The sequence below is a fragment of the Pempheris klunzingeri genome, chromosome 15 (assembly GCF_042242105.1).
Source record: "Pempheris klunzingeri isolate RE-2024b chromosome 15, fPemKlu1.hap1, whole genome shotgun sequence".
Taxonomy (NCBI): Eukaryota; Metazoa; Chordata; class Actinopteri; order Acropomatiformes; family Pempheridae; genus Pempheris; species Pempheris klunzingeri.
Window position 1 is genome coordinate 5182111 of NC_092026.1, and position 20339 is coordinate 5202449.

Below are 20339 nucleotides of genomic sequence, written 5' to 3' on the forward strand. Positions count from 1 at the left end.
GCTCAAATCTCACATGAAAACAAACCCAGAGAGCTGACTCAGCATTAAGTCAGTCTCTGCAGTGAGGCATCGATAGGAGGAGTTGGTGGAGCTAACTGGTTTCCCAAATTCAGACTAGCTCATAAGGACAAGACTCTGTGGCTGAGAGGACTTAACTTCTTCTAACTGTAATACCTCCAATAGACTAAACAAACCACAAAGTGAGCCTCAAACTGGATGTAGTGTCATATTCTGAGACAAAGTAGAAATAATAGGAGTAAGATCTGAGGGAATGTTTTATTCTAAGCTCATACTACCTGTCTCTGAGCAAAGAACAGCAGAGGTTCAGCTCCTGATCCTCAGTGCAGATCATATCTTGAGTGATTATGACTTCCACATTCTCTATTATGCAAACATGCTTTGTGGGCTTTGTATATGACTTTGCCATAGGCTGCAATCAATACGATGCTTGCAGAGCGTGCATACTTTATAAACAAGCTATCAGATCAAGCCATCAAACCATAAAGAATCCACCTGTCCTTGAGGTTGCAACAATTTGCATTAAATCCACCCGTCTTTAAGGAAGAGATGCTCATTTACAGATAATCTTGCAAATTAAGCACAAATGGACTGAAAATGCATAGCAAACTACACAGACAGCTCACTTTGTGATTGTTTGGGTTCATCATTAGGCACATTTATCCAACATTGGATCAGTGTTTTTCAGTGTCAGATTACTGCCAGCATTTGTGGACATGAAATTATAAGATACGTTTCAAAGTTGTCATCCTCTGTTTCACAGGGAGAACAAGGAATTGCATTCTGAATTTCAGTCTGATAACAAACTACACAGAACAGCATTCTTTGTTAAATTTCTGTCTGTTCAAGGAAGGATCCATGTGGTTGCACTTGTAGCCTGGAAACTGTAAAGTTGTAAAATCTACCTGAATATTTTATGTAAACCTGTGGTTGGTGTGACAAAGTTCAAGTTGCACTGGTGTGTGTTTCTCTGGTTAGACATTCGGACAGTCTGTTCTTGGCTGCCGCTGTTTGTATCTCGTGGCTAAACGATGACACAATCTGGATGTCAGACCTCGGGTGTAGGTGTAACTGACGAGTAACTCAAGCCTGATAATCCGGTGCTGCGCTCTGAGAGAAAGTCAGCTAAACTTTCTGAGAGCTTGTCTTTTACTAAGCCTACGGGTCCTCACCGGAGAAAGCGAGGTGAGAAACAGCAGTCTCACATCGCCTCGAAATAGAGCGTTTTGTTTCAGATAACAGAGTTAGAACAGGAGAGGAAGAGAATTAGATAACAGTTAAAGAGAAAAAGGAGCGAGAAACCGGGGAGGCAGGCAAGGCATGCATGCAAGTGTGTAACTGAGAGATTAGGCCTGCTTGTTATGGATAAGGGAAGGCAAAGGGACAGGGAGTCAGTAGTGGGGAGAGATGAGGAAAAACTGCAAAGCATGCCACGTTAGATGGGTACAGTAGGAGATCTGCAAAGGATCAGTCGGGAGTAAGAGAGAGAGGGAGGGAGCCTTATGGTAGTGAGGGAGAACCCAAAAGAGCTTAGTTAAGGAGCTTAGTTGAGGTAGGTTAGCTCTGAAGATGGGCTGTGTCAAGAAAGACGGGAGAGGGGGCCAGTGACCAGCGTTAAATCCATCTTCTGTAACATTAGCATTCCTCCCAACTCCACCCTCCCTCCACCCCTCCATCCCTCTCTGTCCCCCTGGTTGTGTGTCTTTCATTCCCCCCATCTAGGCATTTTCCAGGTAGACTCCGTGCTCGTCCAATCTCACACCGCACTGCCCTGCAGTGACAGTGTAGCGGCGCGTTTAACTGAAGATACAAAAGTCACACACAGCACTTTGGGAAACAAGCGCCTCTTTTTTTCCACTTTTTTTTTTGTTTTTTTTTTACTTGAAATGATGGGATTGAAAAGTAAACATGAAAACTTGCATGCTGTTTCGATGTTTACCAGAGGAGGGGACGAAAGGGGATGAGGACATTTCAGTCCATGGGTGTAAATAAAAACTGGAGACACTGCGTTCAGCACAGAACTCCTCCCTCCAGGGTGTCTACGTTTAAGAAAGTAAGCAACAATGGAAAGCAATGACTTATTCACCTGCCTGGCTTTGAGCTGCATAACATTAGTCATATTTAGTTGGCGATCAAAATCATGCTGTCCTAGATAGCAAGACACATCCCAGACCGAAATGACATTACCTAGTACACAAAATGACATGACATCTGTCCTCTCCTCGCATACTCAGACTTTCTTTTGGCTACAGGAGACAAACTGTCTTCACCTCTGGAGCAAAATCTTTAGGGTCGAAGCAACAAAAGTCTGTGGAAAACCATTACAACACTGTTCAATTAATTTTGTGAAGGAAGACACATAATGGGATGGTAATGTGTGAACACAAAGAACAGAAAGGCTTTTGCTCCTCAACAAATCTTTGGAGTCGCTGCTAAAAAGACTTTTTGTGCAATATGGATCTATAACAATTGCATAAGAAGAGGGAGAGAAAAAAAATGAGGAAAGACAAATTGCCCTCTGGCAGATTCATGAAGGTGACTTGAAGGAGCTGCTCCATTTTAGCACAAATTTCCTCCTCCTCCTCCACCTCCTCCTTCTCCTCCAGCCCCTACCGGCCTAACACACAATAGTTAGCAAAGAGACGCTTGCTTCAAAGTGCTGCTCACACCGCTGGTCTCTGCTGTGCTCCTATAGCCATTAAAAGCCTGTTTTCTTAGCAGTAGGATCGTGTCACTCTCATGCCAACTAGAGGGCCTCCCTAATCCTCCTTTGCCATACTGAGTTTGGAAAGGATCATTAGTCAATTGTTTTAGAGGGGCTGCCCCTTCTCCCCACTACCACCCCACCCTTCAACCCCACTCAGGGCAGCAGTGGCGCCAGCTCGGTGCAAAATGATAAGTTGTTGTTTTTTTTTTTCCACGGCTAGAGAACGAGGACTCACATGGTATCCCTATGGAGCAGCATAGTGGGGAAATAGAAAGTACAACAAAACATTATACAAACACACACACACACACATGCACGCACACAAACCTACATGTGCATGCTAGCACCCATCTGTAGAAACACACGTAGACATACATACACAAGTCCACTCATCTGAACACACATGTTATTCTGAAACTGAAACCAAAGGACTGACGGCATGCACTGCTCATGGAACGTGTGCGTCACAGAATGTGTGTGTGAGAAAACCAAAACTCTGTTAAGAGATTCTGTGCTTCTCATGTAATCCTCTATTCAAATCCAGATTTCCAAACTGACCCCAGCATACTGTAGGATTAGGGATGGGCACTTTTGTGTGTGTGTTTTTTAGTATAATTCATGAAGACTTTCTGTATTTGATAATGAGATAAAGCCCCAATAATCACAATAAACTCAAATGTCTAGCCAAGACCATTGTTCATTGTTTTTCATTTTGGGAAATACACTAACAGTATCTACTTTCTTGCCAAGACTTCGAGAGGCCACTCTCATGTCTGTATTGTAGTTATGTATGTAGCTAGAACCAGCAGCCAATTAGCTTAGCATAGCAAAAAAGACTGGAAACAGCGAGACTGGCTCTAATCCTCTAATCACTCACTAATTAACATGCTTTTACATCTTGTTTGTGTGGGCTGGAACCAGTAACTTTCTGTTAATAACCAGTGGAGTCCACTCTGTTTCATGTCTTTGTGCTAAGCTAAGCTAAACTAACCAGCTGCTGGTTCAAAATACATATTTACCAGACAGACATGACAGCGGTATTGAGCCTTCTCATTTTAACTCTTGGTAAGGAAGCCAACTGGCTTTGCATCTTAATGCTGAAATACTGTATATGTTTAAATCTGTTAATAAGGAAGAGGGTGAGTGAGTGTGAAGCAGTAGCCAAGATTTCCCAACATACGCATTAGAGTAACCTGCTGAGTTTGACCATATAGAAACATTACTAATAGTATACAAGCTGGACAGTGAGTTGTCCAACATTAAGCTGAGGTGATGCCAGTTACACCTCACTGTCAAAGGCCAGCTGCTCTTTTCTCTGCTGGTTCACCCTGTGAGGTTTAAACCCACCAACCAACAGTTGAAGGTGCCGAGGCTCCAAGACGATCCAGGGTTGGGCGTGCGAGGGTGGGGTTGGTTAGTGACAGGTGTGTTAACACGGGCAGGTAGTTAAGAGGAGAGGTAGAGGAGGGGAGGGGAGGTACTTAGTAAAAGCAGGCAAGGTGAGCTGCAGGAGGACACTGAGCATCTGTCCTCAGGGCCTGGCTGAAAGCCTTCGTCTGAGCTGATGCTTGACTTTTACACTGCAGCACATGTACAGTATATCATACGGGGTCTGACAAGAACTGCCGCTATAGATCTTCCACTCTCCCACCCACTCTACTCAACTTCCCCTTCCACTCCAACTACGCAAAAATGACTTTGAAACATCAAAGCTGGCATTAACGTCTCATTTCCCTATGCAAATGCAAAACGAGAAAGAAAAAAAGCTTTTCATTTTTCCCTGCCTCTTTCATTTTCAGTGAGAGTCGTTGCTGCCCCCTTGAGACGAAGCCCGATGCGCAGTTTTGGGGAGAAAACGGGTTAGGGGATCCTGGGGGCTGCTCTGCATTACCAAAACAAACCATTCAGCAAACAAACAATTAGACACTCATGAATTATGGACAAGCCATCTAAAATAGCAATAAAACAAGGAGAGGGGAGTCGTGGAGCGATTGCTTTGCTAATGAAACGTATGTCAGGGTGTTTTTAAATACTCAGGCAGTGGAGTATATGTGGGCGTATCAGTGTTTGCCTTCCTGGGCACATGTGGAGAGTATTTGTACGTAACCTATCCTGATGATTCCACACATTTCTGTGGACCAGCGCCGATGAGTGACTGAAAACAAGGTAACACTGAGAACCTTGGGGACTAAACAGAGACGAGAGTGAAGGCAGAAGGGTGTCTAGTAATCCACAACACGTGATTGTGCATCAGCCATTTTGTTTTTTAATTTGTCCCCAGCAACATCCATTATTCACAACCCTGTGTTTACCTCTCACAGACGCGCACAGTCCATGCAGCAATGATCCAGGAGGATATACTGAACACCAGCAGAACAGTTCCTGGACAGATGGTCATGAGGGTCTTCATGACAAAGCGTGTGTTGAAGTTGATCTTGTTGAGGGCGCCAATGCTGCGAGACGAGGCGTCCGTGAACAGCTTGCTGTGGAGTAACATGACCCTGCCAATCAGGTAGAGTCTCAGGAACATGGGGATGGAGAGGATGATGTCCACGTCAGCATCGGCCACCGACGGCGTGTATGTGAAGGCCAGCCGCGCCGTCCAGGTGAAGACGTACTGGCCCGGGATGGGATGGATGGCACACACCAGCAGCTCCAGCACGATGAAGAAGATCCGCTCATATGTCATGGCTATCCTCCAATCGTCCGCACCATTGTCGACCATAAACAGCTGAGGAAGAGCAGACATGCACCAAGGACTTGCTTTAAAATCGTCTTCCACATATCACTTTTTTAGTTTGGTGACATTTTTAACAACCCTTCACACTTTCAAATTTTGATCATTACAAATTCAAATTGTGAGACACAAATAGAGCAAAACATATATAAAGGAAGGAGAAGACATCTAGGCATCCATTCAGTGTAACGTTTGGATGCTTAATCTAATTTAAATGTGATGAGTCAGTGGTGGCTCAGATCAAGCAGATAACGAATATGCTGAATGTGGGTTGTAATTCAGTGTAACTATAAATTAAGCAGAACAACTAAAAATGATCTAAACTGAGATTAACAATGCAAAGATAAACCTCATATAATATCAGAAGTTTAGTCTACAGGTGCATTGTCTTTTTGGATTATAGTTTTTGCTAATGACGAGTCGTATTTGTGCATTATGTAGATGTGTGTGTAACAGTGTGATGGCTTTCTAGTTGTTGAACAAAATATCATTTGTCATCCTGGTATCTCATCCAATCAATTAAATTTTGTTTGCACCATACTACATAACATAATAATTATTTCAGAATTAATTAATTCTTCACAACTGTTAACTTTTAGTGCCATAAAACAATTTTTTAATATTTCAATATATATTAGTTTACTTTTTAGCAAAAAATCAGAAATTGTCATTATCATCATCATCATCATCATCCTGGTATAATGAATAAAATGATTGTTTTCTGTGGTAGACTCACCTGGATTTCCCGGGCATGGTACATTATTATAAGACCAAGCAAAATAACAGTGGAAAGGCTGATAAGGCATTTCAGTGCAAATGAGTATGAAGATTCCTACAGTGAGAGAAAAAGACAGGAAAAAAAAAAAACCATAGACATGTCAGATCAACACAATCAACACATCATCTATCGCAACATACAATCTCATCTGACATATATGTATCTGATATATAACAAGATAAACTAAAGTTACATATTCCATATTTTATTGTCTATATTTAGCCTCACTAGATGGCATTAATGTCTCATCACTGTACAACCAATGCTTTCTGGGTTATATGTTACTGTTTAGCTGCTAGGTGAAAGGAGGTAGTTGAGCTAAATACGTACGTGTACACATGTTCCAAAACAGTACGTGTACGTGTACGTGTACGTGTACGTGTACGTGTACGTGTACACACACACACACACACACACACACACACACACACACACACACACACACACACACACACACACACACACACACACACACACACACACACACACACACACACACAGTATTTATTAGCTAACTGAGACCAGATAATAGGGGTTTTACACAAACAGCACAGTCAGGATGTTGCTAAGCAATGCCGATGCAGGTGTAGGTGCAGCCTGATATTATCTATGGTCGCTGCTCCCCACTATCTAAACTACCAATTAATCAAAGCCCAGCACTAACAGGGGGACTTTCCATTTAATGGTAGGTACAGAAATGGCAAGGCTAGCATTAGCAGGGGGGCCACCACACTGAGCGTTGCTGGTGATAAATAGACCAGCTGGATGCTAGTACTACAGCTGTGTGTGCGCAAGTGTGTGCTTGTGTATGTGTGTGTGTGCATGGGGGCGATAGATCTAGGAAATGAGAACCTGTACTACTCAAGTTCCCCCCCCCCCCATGTTGGTAAAATGCCATTTGATAAATCAATTTAACAGCTGTGGTGTAAAAATGCCGCTCTGCAGCAGGCTAATGATCCTGGGGTTGTTATTATAATAACGACACCGACAACAAATGACAAAAACAACAAGTGGAAATATCGCTCATAATTGTCAGTGCGATGACAGTGAGAGCTGCTCAGTATTGCTCTGTCCTTCGGTGGTCCATATTACTGAATGTATTTTTAGCTATCAACTAGATTGCTTTGGCCCTCAGGTCGGAGATATGTTCTCAAGACATTCTAATGTCTGAAATTGTTTTGAGAAGTCCCTGGTGAAATAACATTGAGTAAACCAATTAATCCACCTGCCAGAGGTTCAAGGATTTTTCAGTCCCAGTGCTCACTGCCTCTTAACGTGTTTCCCTCCTTAAGGGCTCAGAAAACCTTGGCTGAGCCTCAAGTGTCTGCTGTGTGATGTGACATGAGATGGAAAAAGGACCATCTGCAGCACATGCTACCTGTCTGATGTGGGAGGGGGTGGCGCTGTGCCATTCAGAAACTGGAGGTCATTTCCATTTCAGCTGAGGTCAGCTTGATGAATGAACTGAACCCCGCTCAGTAACAGTCACAGACAAACCTATTGACTTTCTTAAAAGCCCATAAATCTTCCTATAGATTGCCATACTGACCTACTAAATCGTACGAACACACGCTTACACATACCTATGTGTGATCAAAAACACATTAAAGAAATTGCACTTATAAATCTGACTAACACAACTGGAAAAAAAAATCTTTCCATAATGACAGGAACATTTTTGTATGTTTAAGCCCATTACCTATCAATGTACTTGACATTAATGCTGATGATTTCTCAAAACCAAACTAAATTTGAGATTTGTACTAGTCAGCTAACAAACAATATTTTTGACAGTATAGATCATGGATTACGGGATTTTGGCAGCATTTTGGCAACTTTGGATGCCAAAGCCTCCCAGAAAGAACCAGAGTATTTAAATAGCCCCTTCTCACAGTGAAAGGTTCATGTGACCTTCACATGGCAGTCAAGAGTATACTATGTTCTATGTCCTTAGTGAAAAACATAGTCTAATAATAATAACAGATCTGTCATCTGACCTTCCTCGAGCTAACCATGATACCCTTGTGGTCTATCCATTTATACTTATATAAGTAAGAAATACAGACAGGGTGACAGAGTTACAGTTAGGTTGTTATTGAAAGATTATGAAGTGGCAAGAGTCGAAAAAACAATAATGTAACTCAGCAAAATAAAGGTGAGAAAATATTCATCTTATTATACAAACAAAAAAGGAAGTGTTGTTTTCCTACAGCAGGAAGCTGCAGACAAAGAATTAGCCCAACCGACACCCACTGATTTAGTAGCAACTGCATCTGTATAATAAAACAACTTGTCCCAGTTGTTACTAGACCTTTTATTTGAACAGCCTTAAAAGATCTGTACTCATCACAGGCAGGTTAGGACTGCAATTTAGTGACACATAGAAATAGCTGGAAAACAATGGCTGCCTGAAAGGTATAAAGAAAATACAAAATATTGTGTTTTACTTCAATAGACTGCAATGATGTTAAAGCAGCACAATAAAGGTGAAAAGCAAAATAGGTTTCATCAAAACCCTCTGTGCATTTTAGTGTCTTTCAGCCCACAACTTTTCCCCTTGGTTTAGTCTTTGACTTTCATCAACGTAGTTTGTATCCACAGCAGGCAACAGTTTTCAGCTCTGATAAACGCACTGTACTCTACTTATCCAGCACCAAACAGCAGAGTTAGTGAAGACTGAGCTAAAACAAGAGTAAATACTGGACTTAAATTCATCAGGTTTCCAGAAACATGACTTCACATTAATGCTAATGCTGGAAGTGTATCTGCTGACATGTTATATCAGCTTTCTAACATTATAATAAATGATAAACACAATTTTCTAGATAATGGGCTCAAACATGCAAAAGCACCTATTAGGTTTTCATTCCTGCTCAGTTTTTACTCACACGCAGGACGATTGCTTTGTTAAAAAGATGGTTCTTATTAACGACGATGAAAGACACGAGCTCTGTGACCTATTATTTACTGCAGTGCACTGCAATGTCAGCTCTGAAGTAAACAGCCCAAATACTGTGGCAGAAGCTGCTCTGAGTGAACGATATTCTTCCCAAAATACCCTGACGCAGCAGATCTGATTGGCTGATACAGGAGGACAGTAACAGGTCGAGGGGTGGCGCCCTGGTCACCACCACCCTGAAACCACACTGGTTTGCTGGTGACCTTGCTCAACAGCCCGACTGTTTCCTAAAGCGTGCCGCGTCGTCTCCACTCTCATCTGCTAAAAAGATGCAGTCAGGCGGTTTAAAGCATCTGGAAGTTCATTCCCATCTTTTATTCCTATTGACCTTTCTCTTCATCTCTACTTATCTCTCTCTCTGTCTAAATCTCTGCATATCTGTCTTTCTTCATCTCCTTTCCTCCGCTGTCCCTCTCTGCATCTCCCTCTCCTGCTGTGAGGTAGTGATTTTTGGTGTTGGCTTCACAGGGAATGACAGACAGCCATAATGGCTCCAGTGGTGGAACCAACCCTTTGGTTAACCCCTAATCTGATGCCAGTGATGGCAAACTGGATTTTCAAGAAGAAGAAAAAAGAAAACTGGTGACAACAGCAGGGACAGACTCTTAGTCATAGTCCAGATCACATGACACTCCTTTTTATTTGTGTTTGTGGAATATTCCCATCACCTTTGTTAAATAATGTATGTCAGTGCCTGTGCTAATAATCACTCTTCATAAATCTGACAGCTGCCAACCCCACACAAATCAAACATTAACAATAGCAGTGACAACACACAAAGCTCCCACTCATCATCACACGCATGCACAACCTACCTTAGTGTAAACCCCCCATGACAGTTCCGTCTCTGTCACCATGACAACAATCCCAAACATCCCGAAGATGAGTGCGTAGTCGCTGAGCCGCTTCCGCTTCTCAAACAGCGCCCTCCGGTGACCGAGCTTGTAGCCAATGTCCCTGTTCTTCTTCTGCGGCGCCCTGCCTCCACCACGCCCGCTGCCCTCCCTGACCAAGCTCTCGTTGGACGCCTTGCTGGGGTCTTCGCCGCCGTTGCCCTTGGACACCACCACCTCCAGGCCAGAGCTGTGCAGCGTCTGCAAGGGCTGCGTCTCCGAGTCAAGCTCTGCGAGGTTGCGGCGCGACGAGGACGCCAGGCTGCCCACTAGTGGTCTCCCCACTCCGCCATTGTACTTGCAGGTGTTCATGGCTATCTGAGGGAGTCGGCCGCTGCTCTCGGAGAGGGAGGGCTTGGATCCAGCATGGCTCAGCTTCTTCTGCTCAGTAGTGGCCTGTGAGCAGGAAGAAGAGTGGTAAACACGCTACTATCACAACAAAAAGGGTGTAAAAACCGACACATACAGGTTTGGACTTTAAATAGAGCACTGATGTGGGAGTTGCATCTCTGTAGCTCTGGAGAGGGCAGAGAGAGGGAAGGATCTTGCAAAACTTTTGGTTATAAAAGCAGACAGATTTAGTGCTCAGCAGGACATGTGGCCAAACATACAGCATGAACCAAAATATCAACAGCTCTTGTTTCAAAGTCCCAATACACCAGGTCTTCTCTCCAACACTGAGAGCTGGTTGTTCGTCAAGAATAGTCAGTTTCACAGTTAAACTTCAACAGTCCAAAACTCCCTTATTTGACAGTATGTTTCATGCGTAGCAGCTTTTCCTTCAAGAAGACGACATCAAAATTGGATGGCTCAAAAACAAATGAATAATGAATAGACTTTGATGTATAAATAAAACCATATAACCAATAGTGGACCCTACAAAGTGCAGAAAATTGAATCGTTGCGCTGCACAAATTTAGATATGAATGATTAATGCTCGGCGTGACCCTTTTTCCTATCAGAGAAACACTCTTCCCCTGCAGAGATTAGAAGCCCAAAGAGAACAGAGAAGAAGAAATGTGGACCTTCTCAAATCGGGCATGCCACGGAGACCAAATGTGAGAGATTTGCACTATCTTAAGAGGAAAACAAGGAGAACCATTTCGTTTGAAAGTTGAAGGGTAGTGTACACGGTACACAGTGTCTGTTGAGGTAAAGGGCTAGTTAGGGCCGAGCTGAAAAAACAGAGAGATGGATGCACCAATAAAATGCATATTGTGTATATAATTCCTAATTTGAACCAGATTGCAGAGAAAACATTAAACTTTCTTTCACGTATTTTACTTCTTTATCACCTGCACAAAATGTCGCTGTTTTTCCTCCTCTGACCCGATGAGATGCAGACGCTTCTCTTCTTGCATTGAGTCGTCTATCAATTCTGGTCTTCTTGGCAGATAGGAGAGAGTTTCTGTCCCGGTTGTGCAGACAGAAAATGTTCTATCCATGCAGAGGCTGTAGAGCAGTCAGCCCAGAAGCATCTATCTGCCTGTCTATCCCCTGCCCTTCAGAGACTCGGGCAGATTATCATAATGGCTTATGAAAACTTCACATGGAACAGTGCTTTTTCCGAAACAAGTCGGGGGTGTGTGATAGCATTGCTGGCCCTTTTTATTAGCCTTGACAAAGCATGCCTAATGCCTTTAAATGTGCTGGTGGGAATAAAGAAGGGCGGCCCTAATGGAAATTTACTAACTCCAGTCCTGTGATGTTATCGTCTTGCGCATATTGTGGCTCCATGAGAACAGGACTAAAGGTTAAGGATTAGTGCAGCCCATAGTGTTTCTAATCCCCTTTTCTGTATTAAATTGCTTTTTAATCTGTGCCATTAGGACCCCTCGACACCTTTTGAAGACTGTGGAGTAAGTGAACTTTAGGTTTGAATGACAGGAAACACGGTAGAAACGTGGATGCTGATGTGGCTATTGTGGTCCAGATACTGTTCTTTATTTGGGGATAAAAATAGAGCAGGGGATTCTGGACGTGGCTCATTTGATTTAAGATCCTTAAAGATGGTGAGCAGATTAAATGTCCTGTTACTTTGTCCACACTGCAAAAGTTATTGGCGACAAAGTGATGCAGCAGAAAGGATTAGTCATTTCACTGCAACACAAAATTACAAAACTTTTGATGCTGATTGGATTTTGTCAGCATCAGGAAACGCTCTCAAGTATGACAACTCCATATGAATACCAAAAATATCCCTGAAGCACAGATTTGACAGCGACAGAGGACAAACATCGCTGCCAAATAATTCTAGAAATGTTGTTATTGTAGCCAATGCATGTACTGGCTAAGCAGCACAAGAGAGTGTAGAACTATTACTGGATTGAACTAAACTGGTGTAAGCAATCAAACTGGACAGGTCACTTTAGTAGACTTTTTTTTAAATATTCTCTTAGTCTTCTCTAGAGTTTGAAAGCTTTCTTTTTTCCTGCATCACACGCTACAGTGCATCAGCCTGTCTACAAATATCATTATTCCTTTGGTTCAGAGTGTCACAACAAGGTGTCATTCATTGTCAACTGAGAATTCCTGCTTTTGTGTGGGAAGTAAATAACTCTGAAGTCCTGCTCTGAGCTTGAAGTATTTTTAGTCCCAGTCAAACTTTCAGTGTGGCTCTGACATGCTTGATATGTAAATATGGGTCCTGGACTATAATATCTGAGAAAAGAAATCCAAGACAACACCTCAAATAAAAGCTTGTGCGTGTTTGTAGAAAACACCGCTCATATTGTGTTTGTGCATTTATAAGACATGAGTGTATTTTTACTCTTCATCTTACGACAATAGAGGAGTATTAGAAAGTGCTGTTGACCAGGGACTATTAGACAACATTATTTTTACTCTCACACGCATCAGGAGCAATTTATGGTTCTTGTGCAAGGATCGAACCACCAACTACGATTAATAGCCAACTGGCTCGACCACCTGAGCTGAGTGAAAGCCATTAATAGTGATTAATTCTCACTCCTGAGCGAAACAGACTGTATAGTTGTGTCCCAAATTAGGAGCTGCCTTCTTTAAAGGCTTTAATTTCTTTTGCTTAAAAGTAGAACTCGAGGAAAATCATTGTCAAAGTGGGGCGATTCTGTATGTTAATTAAACGTTTTGGCACCAGCTTGTGGTTTTTCTGGCACACCTTAGTTTTTTGAGGGCGGCTGTACTTTTAGTTTTATGATTTACATTTACATCTCACAACTGCCACCCATTTTAATATAACTTTACACAGGTTATGACACGAAGCCAAAGAACGTGACAAACCCGAAAATCATTGCTCGTATTGGTTCAAGGGGTGGATTCACAGTGTGATTGTACAATGAATGATTGACAGTTTTCTTCCGCTTCAAGATATGAATCCTCCCTGCTCCAGACTGGACAAACACACCACTCCCTGCATGGACTCATTGATTTTTGCCCTGGAATGTCAGGCATGATAAATTCATCCAACCTATCCAAAAGAAAAGTGTGATAGAGTGTGGTATGGAAGTATAAAGAGTTTTTTCTTAAACAGAAACATGGGGAAATGAGACACATAATGTCCCCCTAATTTGGTTTCTGGTGACTAATTACATGCATTGATCACAGTGAAGTGGTCGTGTTGTGACAGTCATGACACACACATGAGCCTAAGTTGTAAAAGGAGAACGTCCCAGGAAGTGTTGCTCCAGTAACGTAAATGAACAAGATTGATGATGGACACCAAGAGCGCAGGGCTGCTGTTACATCCTCAGCTTTAGTTACCTGTTTCTGGTAATCATCAGTCACCAAACCAGGTCAGGACTGACCCAAATATGGGCAATCACCCCATCAGTCTGTTGGAGCACTGAGGTTTCTGGGAAAGATGCAGTGCTTGTGGAAAGAGGGACAAATATATGTGCAGGCGTGCTGAGGAAGTAAGACACAACTTACAAAATACCAACATGCATGTCTGACTTTTCCCTCTGTGAAATGAAAGAATCCTCCACAGACTCTGCAGCAGGACTCCTCACATCACTTTCCAAAACCTCAAAGCACTCAATCAATTCCACACTCTCGCCCACTTAGCCAGCTACCCAAGCTCCGTCGCTTTTCCCATTTCCCCTGCAACCCGCCTGAACAGTGCGGCGAAAGGGCACGGCGGGTCATCGTTGCCCTTGTCGTCCCCTGATGCCCCTGCAGAGGAGACACGGGGAGGCTGCTTGTCCAGCCGACCGACGGCTCAATTTCATTCTGAATGGCACGCAGCATCCAGGCTCTATGAAATGGAGCCTCATAATCAAATTGAAAAGCCTCGGTGCAGAACAGTTTAAATGAAGGCAACTCTCTGCCTCGCTCCTCTGTCTCTCTCTCTCTCTCCCTCTCTCTCTCCAGCCAGCTAAAATCTAATAGAAAACACTCATTCTTCAGTGTTGTATGGTTCTAGTGTGCTGCAGTGTTAAAGGCTTATATGCCCTAAAAATGGAATTGTGCATTATAAAATGTGTTCAACTCCGTGTCTGTGCATGTGAGTTTGTGCATGTGGGTGCCAGTCTGTTTAATTATGTTTGTGTGTGTGTGTGTGTGGGTGGGAGGGTGGATGTGTGCATATGTGTGCTAGTTGAACAAGCTGAGCCTCAGCCAGGCGCTGGATTAGGTCGGATATTGACGCAGACAGTGTGCAGCAAGGAAACAAGCACGAGGAGGAATCGTTTTGAGAAGATCCACGTGCATGCAAATGCGTGTAGTCTGCGAACGGCGGACAGATGCTGACGAGTCTGACATGAAAGGAGGAACGCGAAAAGAGAAGGAAGGAGAGGGGAGAGAGATCTAGAAATTGAGGAAGCGTGAAAGATAGAGAGGGTGAAAGAGAAGGAGATAAATGAAAGAGAGGGAAAAAAGCTCCCTGTGGGTGTCTCTGCCAGCCCCTGGAGTGATTGAGAGCTGCAGGCTACACTCTCCAGTTTGTCCCCGCACACTAGACGCTGTCACATTTCTTTGACAGGCCAGCAGGCATCAGGGCTGCTCCGTCCATCCTTGACCAGCATGTGGATCATTACTCAGCAATAGTGAAGACAGAGGCAAACCAGAGGCAGCAGCCACACATTCATAAAGGAAAACCCTCCATCGGAGCTCTCTGTGTGCTGCAGTGATGGAGATACACTATATATATTTAATGCGATCTTGTTAGAGCATCTAATGCTCAAAAATGAATAGCATAAGCGTACATATCATATCTCAGGAATAACACCATAATTAAAATTTGTCATCTTTATCAATGTCTAAGCAGAAATGCTATTTCCTTGCAGTAATAGAAAGGGTGAGCCTCTGTGTGCCGAGTCTTATCACCCTATACTTCATGTCCTCATATCTCTGCAGGGATGTTAAATAATGGCTGCCTCTGCCCTTCAGTGGGATAAGCTGAGGCTATTGTAAGTGTTTCACAAAGACGCGACAGTCGTAGGGATTGAAGAGGCAGCCGATGTTCAAAAGCATAAAGTTTTCTCAGAACATCCTCAAGCTGAGTTCACATGTCTGATGAGTGGACAACTGCTGAAGTCAGCAGCTCATAAGTGTGCGGGACAAGACTTGAAAATGTGTGTCGAAGCACATGAAAAGCACATTGCCAAGTGTGTTTTTCACCTCATACATTCATTTAAACATCTCCTGTCCATATTGTACTTGTTCAGTGTGTGACATCGTAGTGCTGCAACAGATCACCAACATCTCACTGCACAACACAGTAACTGTATATTGAGTGAGACATGACATCTGATACTGTCTGTGATTTTGGCCGTTGGCTACAGGGTTGTTTGTATTACTACCTCGTCAACTAATGATTATGGTCATATGCAAATAATATGAATCTTTTCATAAAGCATAATGTTGCCCATATTACAATTTTTATCGACATAACGAGCACATGTCTATGTTGGACATAATCACAATCATGTTCACTCCCAGCACTAATCGTTCATAGTCCCACACCTGCAAAACATTCACATCAGTGTATTTAATGTGTTCTCCCTGCAACATCCACTCCTGGTAAGTAATGAATGATTAAAATTGGTATGTTTACACAACTGGGAGCACTTTCTTAAAGTTAGGGAGGGGTTGTTAAGTTTTGAATGTCAACACTGACTTGAGGCATAAGACAGACCAGCCACAGTGACTTTTTTTGATATTTAACTAAAACCACATTTTGTTCTTCAGGCTTAACCTAAAAACATGCGTGACACAGAAACTCAGATTTCAAGTGCCAAAGTCCTGCGGTTTGTTTTCGTGATTCTTAGTATTGGCATGGTGTTGAATTGACCTTTGAGTACTAAGGTCTCGGGGTTTGGTCCAGGGACCAGACTAACCTGCAAGCTCGTGTTTTATTTGCTGTAGCAGATTCATCTGGTCCCCCACCCATTTAGACAGACCTCCAACCAGCATTTAATAAGAAAGATGTGTTTGTCATACTTCTGACAGAATTTGGTTTTCTATGTTAGTTACAGTAGTTATGTTACTTTTCATTGCTCTGATGGGTGGGTCTATCCAGCTGGGTCCAGACTCATTTTGGTGTGTGTTGATAAGACCAAATGGAAATTGAAAATGGGCTGAGAGGCTCCAGATTAATTCACAGAGACCACGAAGTGATCTAATGAAGCCAGGCTACTTGTATGTGTAACCCAGTGAAACATCTGTAATCAAAACTGCGTATTTGATAACCCCCACTGCCAGGACCACCACCAAGGATACTAAAGGACAATAAGGTGCAACTGGTCAGGGACTGCAGTGTAGTGGCCTCGATAGGATCCCCAGACTCCACAACCCAGCAAGAGAATAAAAGGCAACAATAAAATCTACACACAATAAATTGTCACAATATTTAAAAAGAAAAAAATCAAGCTCAGCCCTGCCGTCGCCTCGGGGTTGCCATAACCTTTACTGAGGCAAAGAACGAGACTTAAAATATGGGGCGATAGCATTAACTCACAGCAGAAACAAGACGAGATTATTCCTCTGTTTAGTTCAGTGTTGGCATCATTTTAAAAATCACATTCGCTCCAAATATGAGTCATCTGAAACATGATGTGGCCATAATTAGTTTGGCTTTTGTGCATTTCACAGTGGCAAAAATATAACCTATTTGTCAGAGCCATTTATACAATAGTAACATAGTTGTAAACAATTCAGATTTTGCTGTATTCGACTGGCTAAGGAGAAGTAGTTCCATAGTTGTATTGTACTCTGCTTAATAAGGACTGTGGTCAGTCGTGGCTTCTGATTGGTTAAAATGTAAAACATGCTGCATGTCCTTTGCTGTGTTTGCCATACGTGCTTATGCTTGTGTAGTATATTTTCAGTATTTTCTTACCCATTTTATTTTGTACTTAATGAACAAAGTTTTTAAATAGTTGAACTGAAGAACATGGACTAAGGAATTTTATTGAGCCACGTGTCAACAACATGCTTGGACTCTTTAGCTGAACTGGCCATGTTGAAGAAGTAGAGGGCATCACACTAGAAGTATTAAAAAAGATACTATTACTAAGGACTCTATTACTGTCAGAGCAAGTAATGATGCATGATGAATGCAGGGTTGTGGCTGCATACGATAAATGTGTTCAGGAAAAAATGTCAGATTTAATTTGGTGTCAAAATCGCTGTCCACACTACATGCAGTTAAAAAGGACGGCACCTTGATAACAGAGACATTCATTGGCCTCTACCAAAGCACAGCCTCCATCAAGCTCCACCTCACTCTAACGGCCTCCTCTCAGAGATTAAAAACAAAAAAGTATGAGGAACAAGACAACACCTCCACGGAGGGAAAAGGACACAGGTAGATGCCTGTGGGAATGTGTTATTGTTAGGACTAATAAGGCACTGTGTTCAACGGAGACACAAAGCTATTATAATTAGGACCCAACAAGGTTACTCCACATGTACTCGCGTGAATGTGTGTCTTATAAACTAGGTCCTGGGGAGATTGGGGTTAGAATTGATGGGGGGGTTACTTTCCCTGTGGGACACCCACTGCCTCATTAGGAACAATTTTAATTTCCAGCAAATTAAAGGAGGGCGTTGTTGGAAACTTGGTTTGTAGATCAGGGCCATAATGGATGGAGTGCCTCTAGTAAAATGGTTAACACATGAAACCTGAAGATGGTGATGTGTGGAAAGCATAATCAGGCCAAAATCAACCCATGAATACTAAAACTGTTGCACCAAACTCATGCTACACATGACAAATACACATCACAAAATGGTCCTGTACAAATAAATGTACTAATAAATCTTTTAAAGTTTTCTTCAGTATCAGAATAATCCAGTGATAGTTGTCTGTACATCCATGAGTACGTCAGGAACAGGAACTGGTAATAGATAATTCAGCATGCTTCTAATGGTGACAATTTGCCAAAATGTAAACAAATATAGGGAAAAAAAATTATTTGTAGCCTGCAGCTAACTGAGTGACACAGTGGCAACATTATACCTCCTCCTTACAACCCGCCCATGGGAGATGGAAATATTGGGGGGCTCAGCTATTTCAGTTTTGTCAGTTTGGCCTCACAGAGTCAGACTTTGACTTATTGCAATCAGAAAGAAGGGCTCTTAGTTTGAAATACACAACGCATCCATTAAACCCTATCAATCACTCTATCACAGACAAACGTTTGACAAAAATGGACCTCCATCAATCTCTTAATATCATCATTGGATTATTGTTGTGCTTTCTAATGAAGCACCAGCGTTTTAAATTGTGGTTATTGAATGAGAAAAGTGAAGGCATCCACAGCGCACTCTGCTGCAGAATATTCCCAGAAACTAATAAATGTCACTTAACCAAAGATGGTTACAGAGAAAAAGACGTATAACTTGGAAAATGGCCAGCAGGGCCACTCACAGCTCAGTAAGTTTGTTTGCACTCACTGGCGGTAAAAAATGCTCATAACTGAAACAACAGTGGAGGAAGCCAAGCAGCGTGTACGGCTCAGAGAGCATCTTAGACATAACTCTGGTATGTGAGCATTAGCAGAGTGTCGATAACAAGAAGAAGGTAATAAGAAAAGGTTTAGCCCACTCAAATGAAATGGATTTAAATTTCTTTTGGAAGGAACCAGCTTTAATAGTGGTGGATTTTTAATTGTAGTCGCTATTCTGATTATTATTGGTTAAATCATAATGCATTTTTGGTCTTAGTTGAGTTCCCACAACTATGAAAAAGGACTTTCAAATTGCTGGTCTTCACTTTAGTGCGCGCTTGTTATTTATTTGCTTATTTTACAAAATGTATTTCTATCCAGTAAGAAAATAACAATTCTTAAAACCTAAAATCTAAAAAATGTAAACAAATGGCTGGTGTACATTGTGCAGAGGGGAAATACCACAGAAATTTAAACAGAGCCCACTCCAGGTCGAGTGGCTGATTCTCAGTGTTGATGTTGATGTATGAGCGCCTCCATATAACCTGCTCCCTGAGGTTTGACATTGTATATGAAGATGTGACTGGAGGAGCATCACAGCGTTGCACTAATCAGCTCTCTAAAGCATCCTCTTTATTTTAGCTAATCAGCAGTATTTACCCACTCCCCTCCATAGACTCCCATTATGCCTGATTGCTTGATTGATGACAGATTTGTGCGGATAACCCCCCCCCATAAAGACAGAAACCCAGTCTTTGACACATTCCTACGCAAACGGAGTCTTATGAGAAGAGGTTTAGGCCTCTCATTGCAACACCTCTGTAGTCTTTTATAGCTCTTTTACAACACAAAGCTAAACCTCACTGTCACAGTTCAGCCTGGTTCCAAATTTGTAGCTCATCTTTGATTTGTTCAGCTATTTGAAGTGAAATAAAATCGTGGCAGCTAAGTGAGATTATCAGGCTACTAATGGGTGGCCTGTTGTTGCAGTGATGTGTTGTGAATTGTAAGGCAGCAAACAGCTCCGCTTTTATTCATATTTTTTTCCACCATTGGTGTCAAATCCAAGATGCAGAGCGAGAACACAAACCCACTCGCTAAAGTAACACTGTCCATTTTGAATTCAAAAGAAATCATTAAAGAATGAATATTTATTCATTCAACATCTGAACGTGACAACATATTCAGAAAAGCTCACATTTGTATTTGTGTCCATACTGAACATATATGCAACATGTTTCTTATTAGTTTTTCCTTCAAGCCTCTGAAATGTGATCAAGATTTTTAGTGCTGTGTTTAGGAAACTCCGAGCACTGGGACACACTATTCTCGTGGTATGGACAGCGTTTTGTTTTCCATCACATCCTCCTCTTTATG

The 20339-nt window shown here is 42.3% G+C and overlaps 1 protein-coding gene across 1 annotated transcript in view; it reads right to left on the minus strand.

Annotated features, from left to right (window-relative positions):
- Positions 1 to 20339, minus strand: part of kcnn1a (potassium intermediate/small conductance calcium-activated channel, subfamily N, member 1a) — a 45934-nt gene that overhangs the window by 13717 nt on the left and 11878 nt on the right. Inside the window, exons 2-5 of the mRNA XM_070845116.1 lie at positions 10006 to 10488; positions 6199 to 6294; positions 5038 to 5456; positions 2961 to 2969 (exon numbers count right to left, since the gene is read on the minus strand). Of these exons, the coding sequence (XP_070701217.1) occupies positions 2961 to 2969; positions 5038 to 5456; positions 6199 to 6294; positions 10006 to 10488 (1007 nt within the window). The remainder of the gene's footprint in view (positions 1 to 2960; positions 2970 to 5037; positions 5457 to 6198; positions 6295 to 10005; positions 10489 to 20339) is intronic.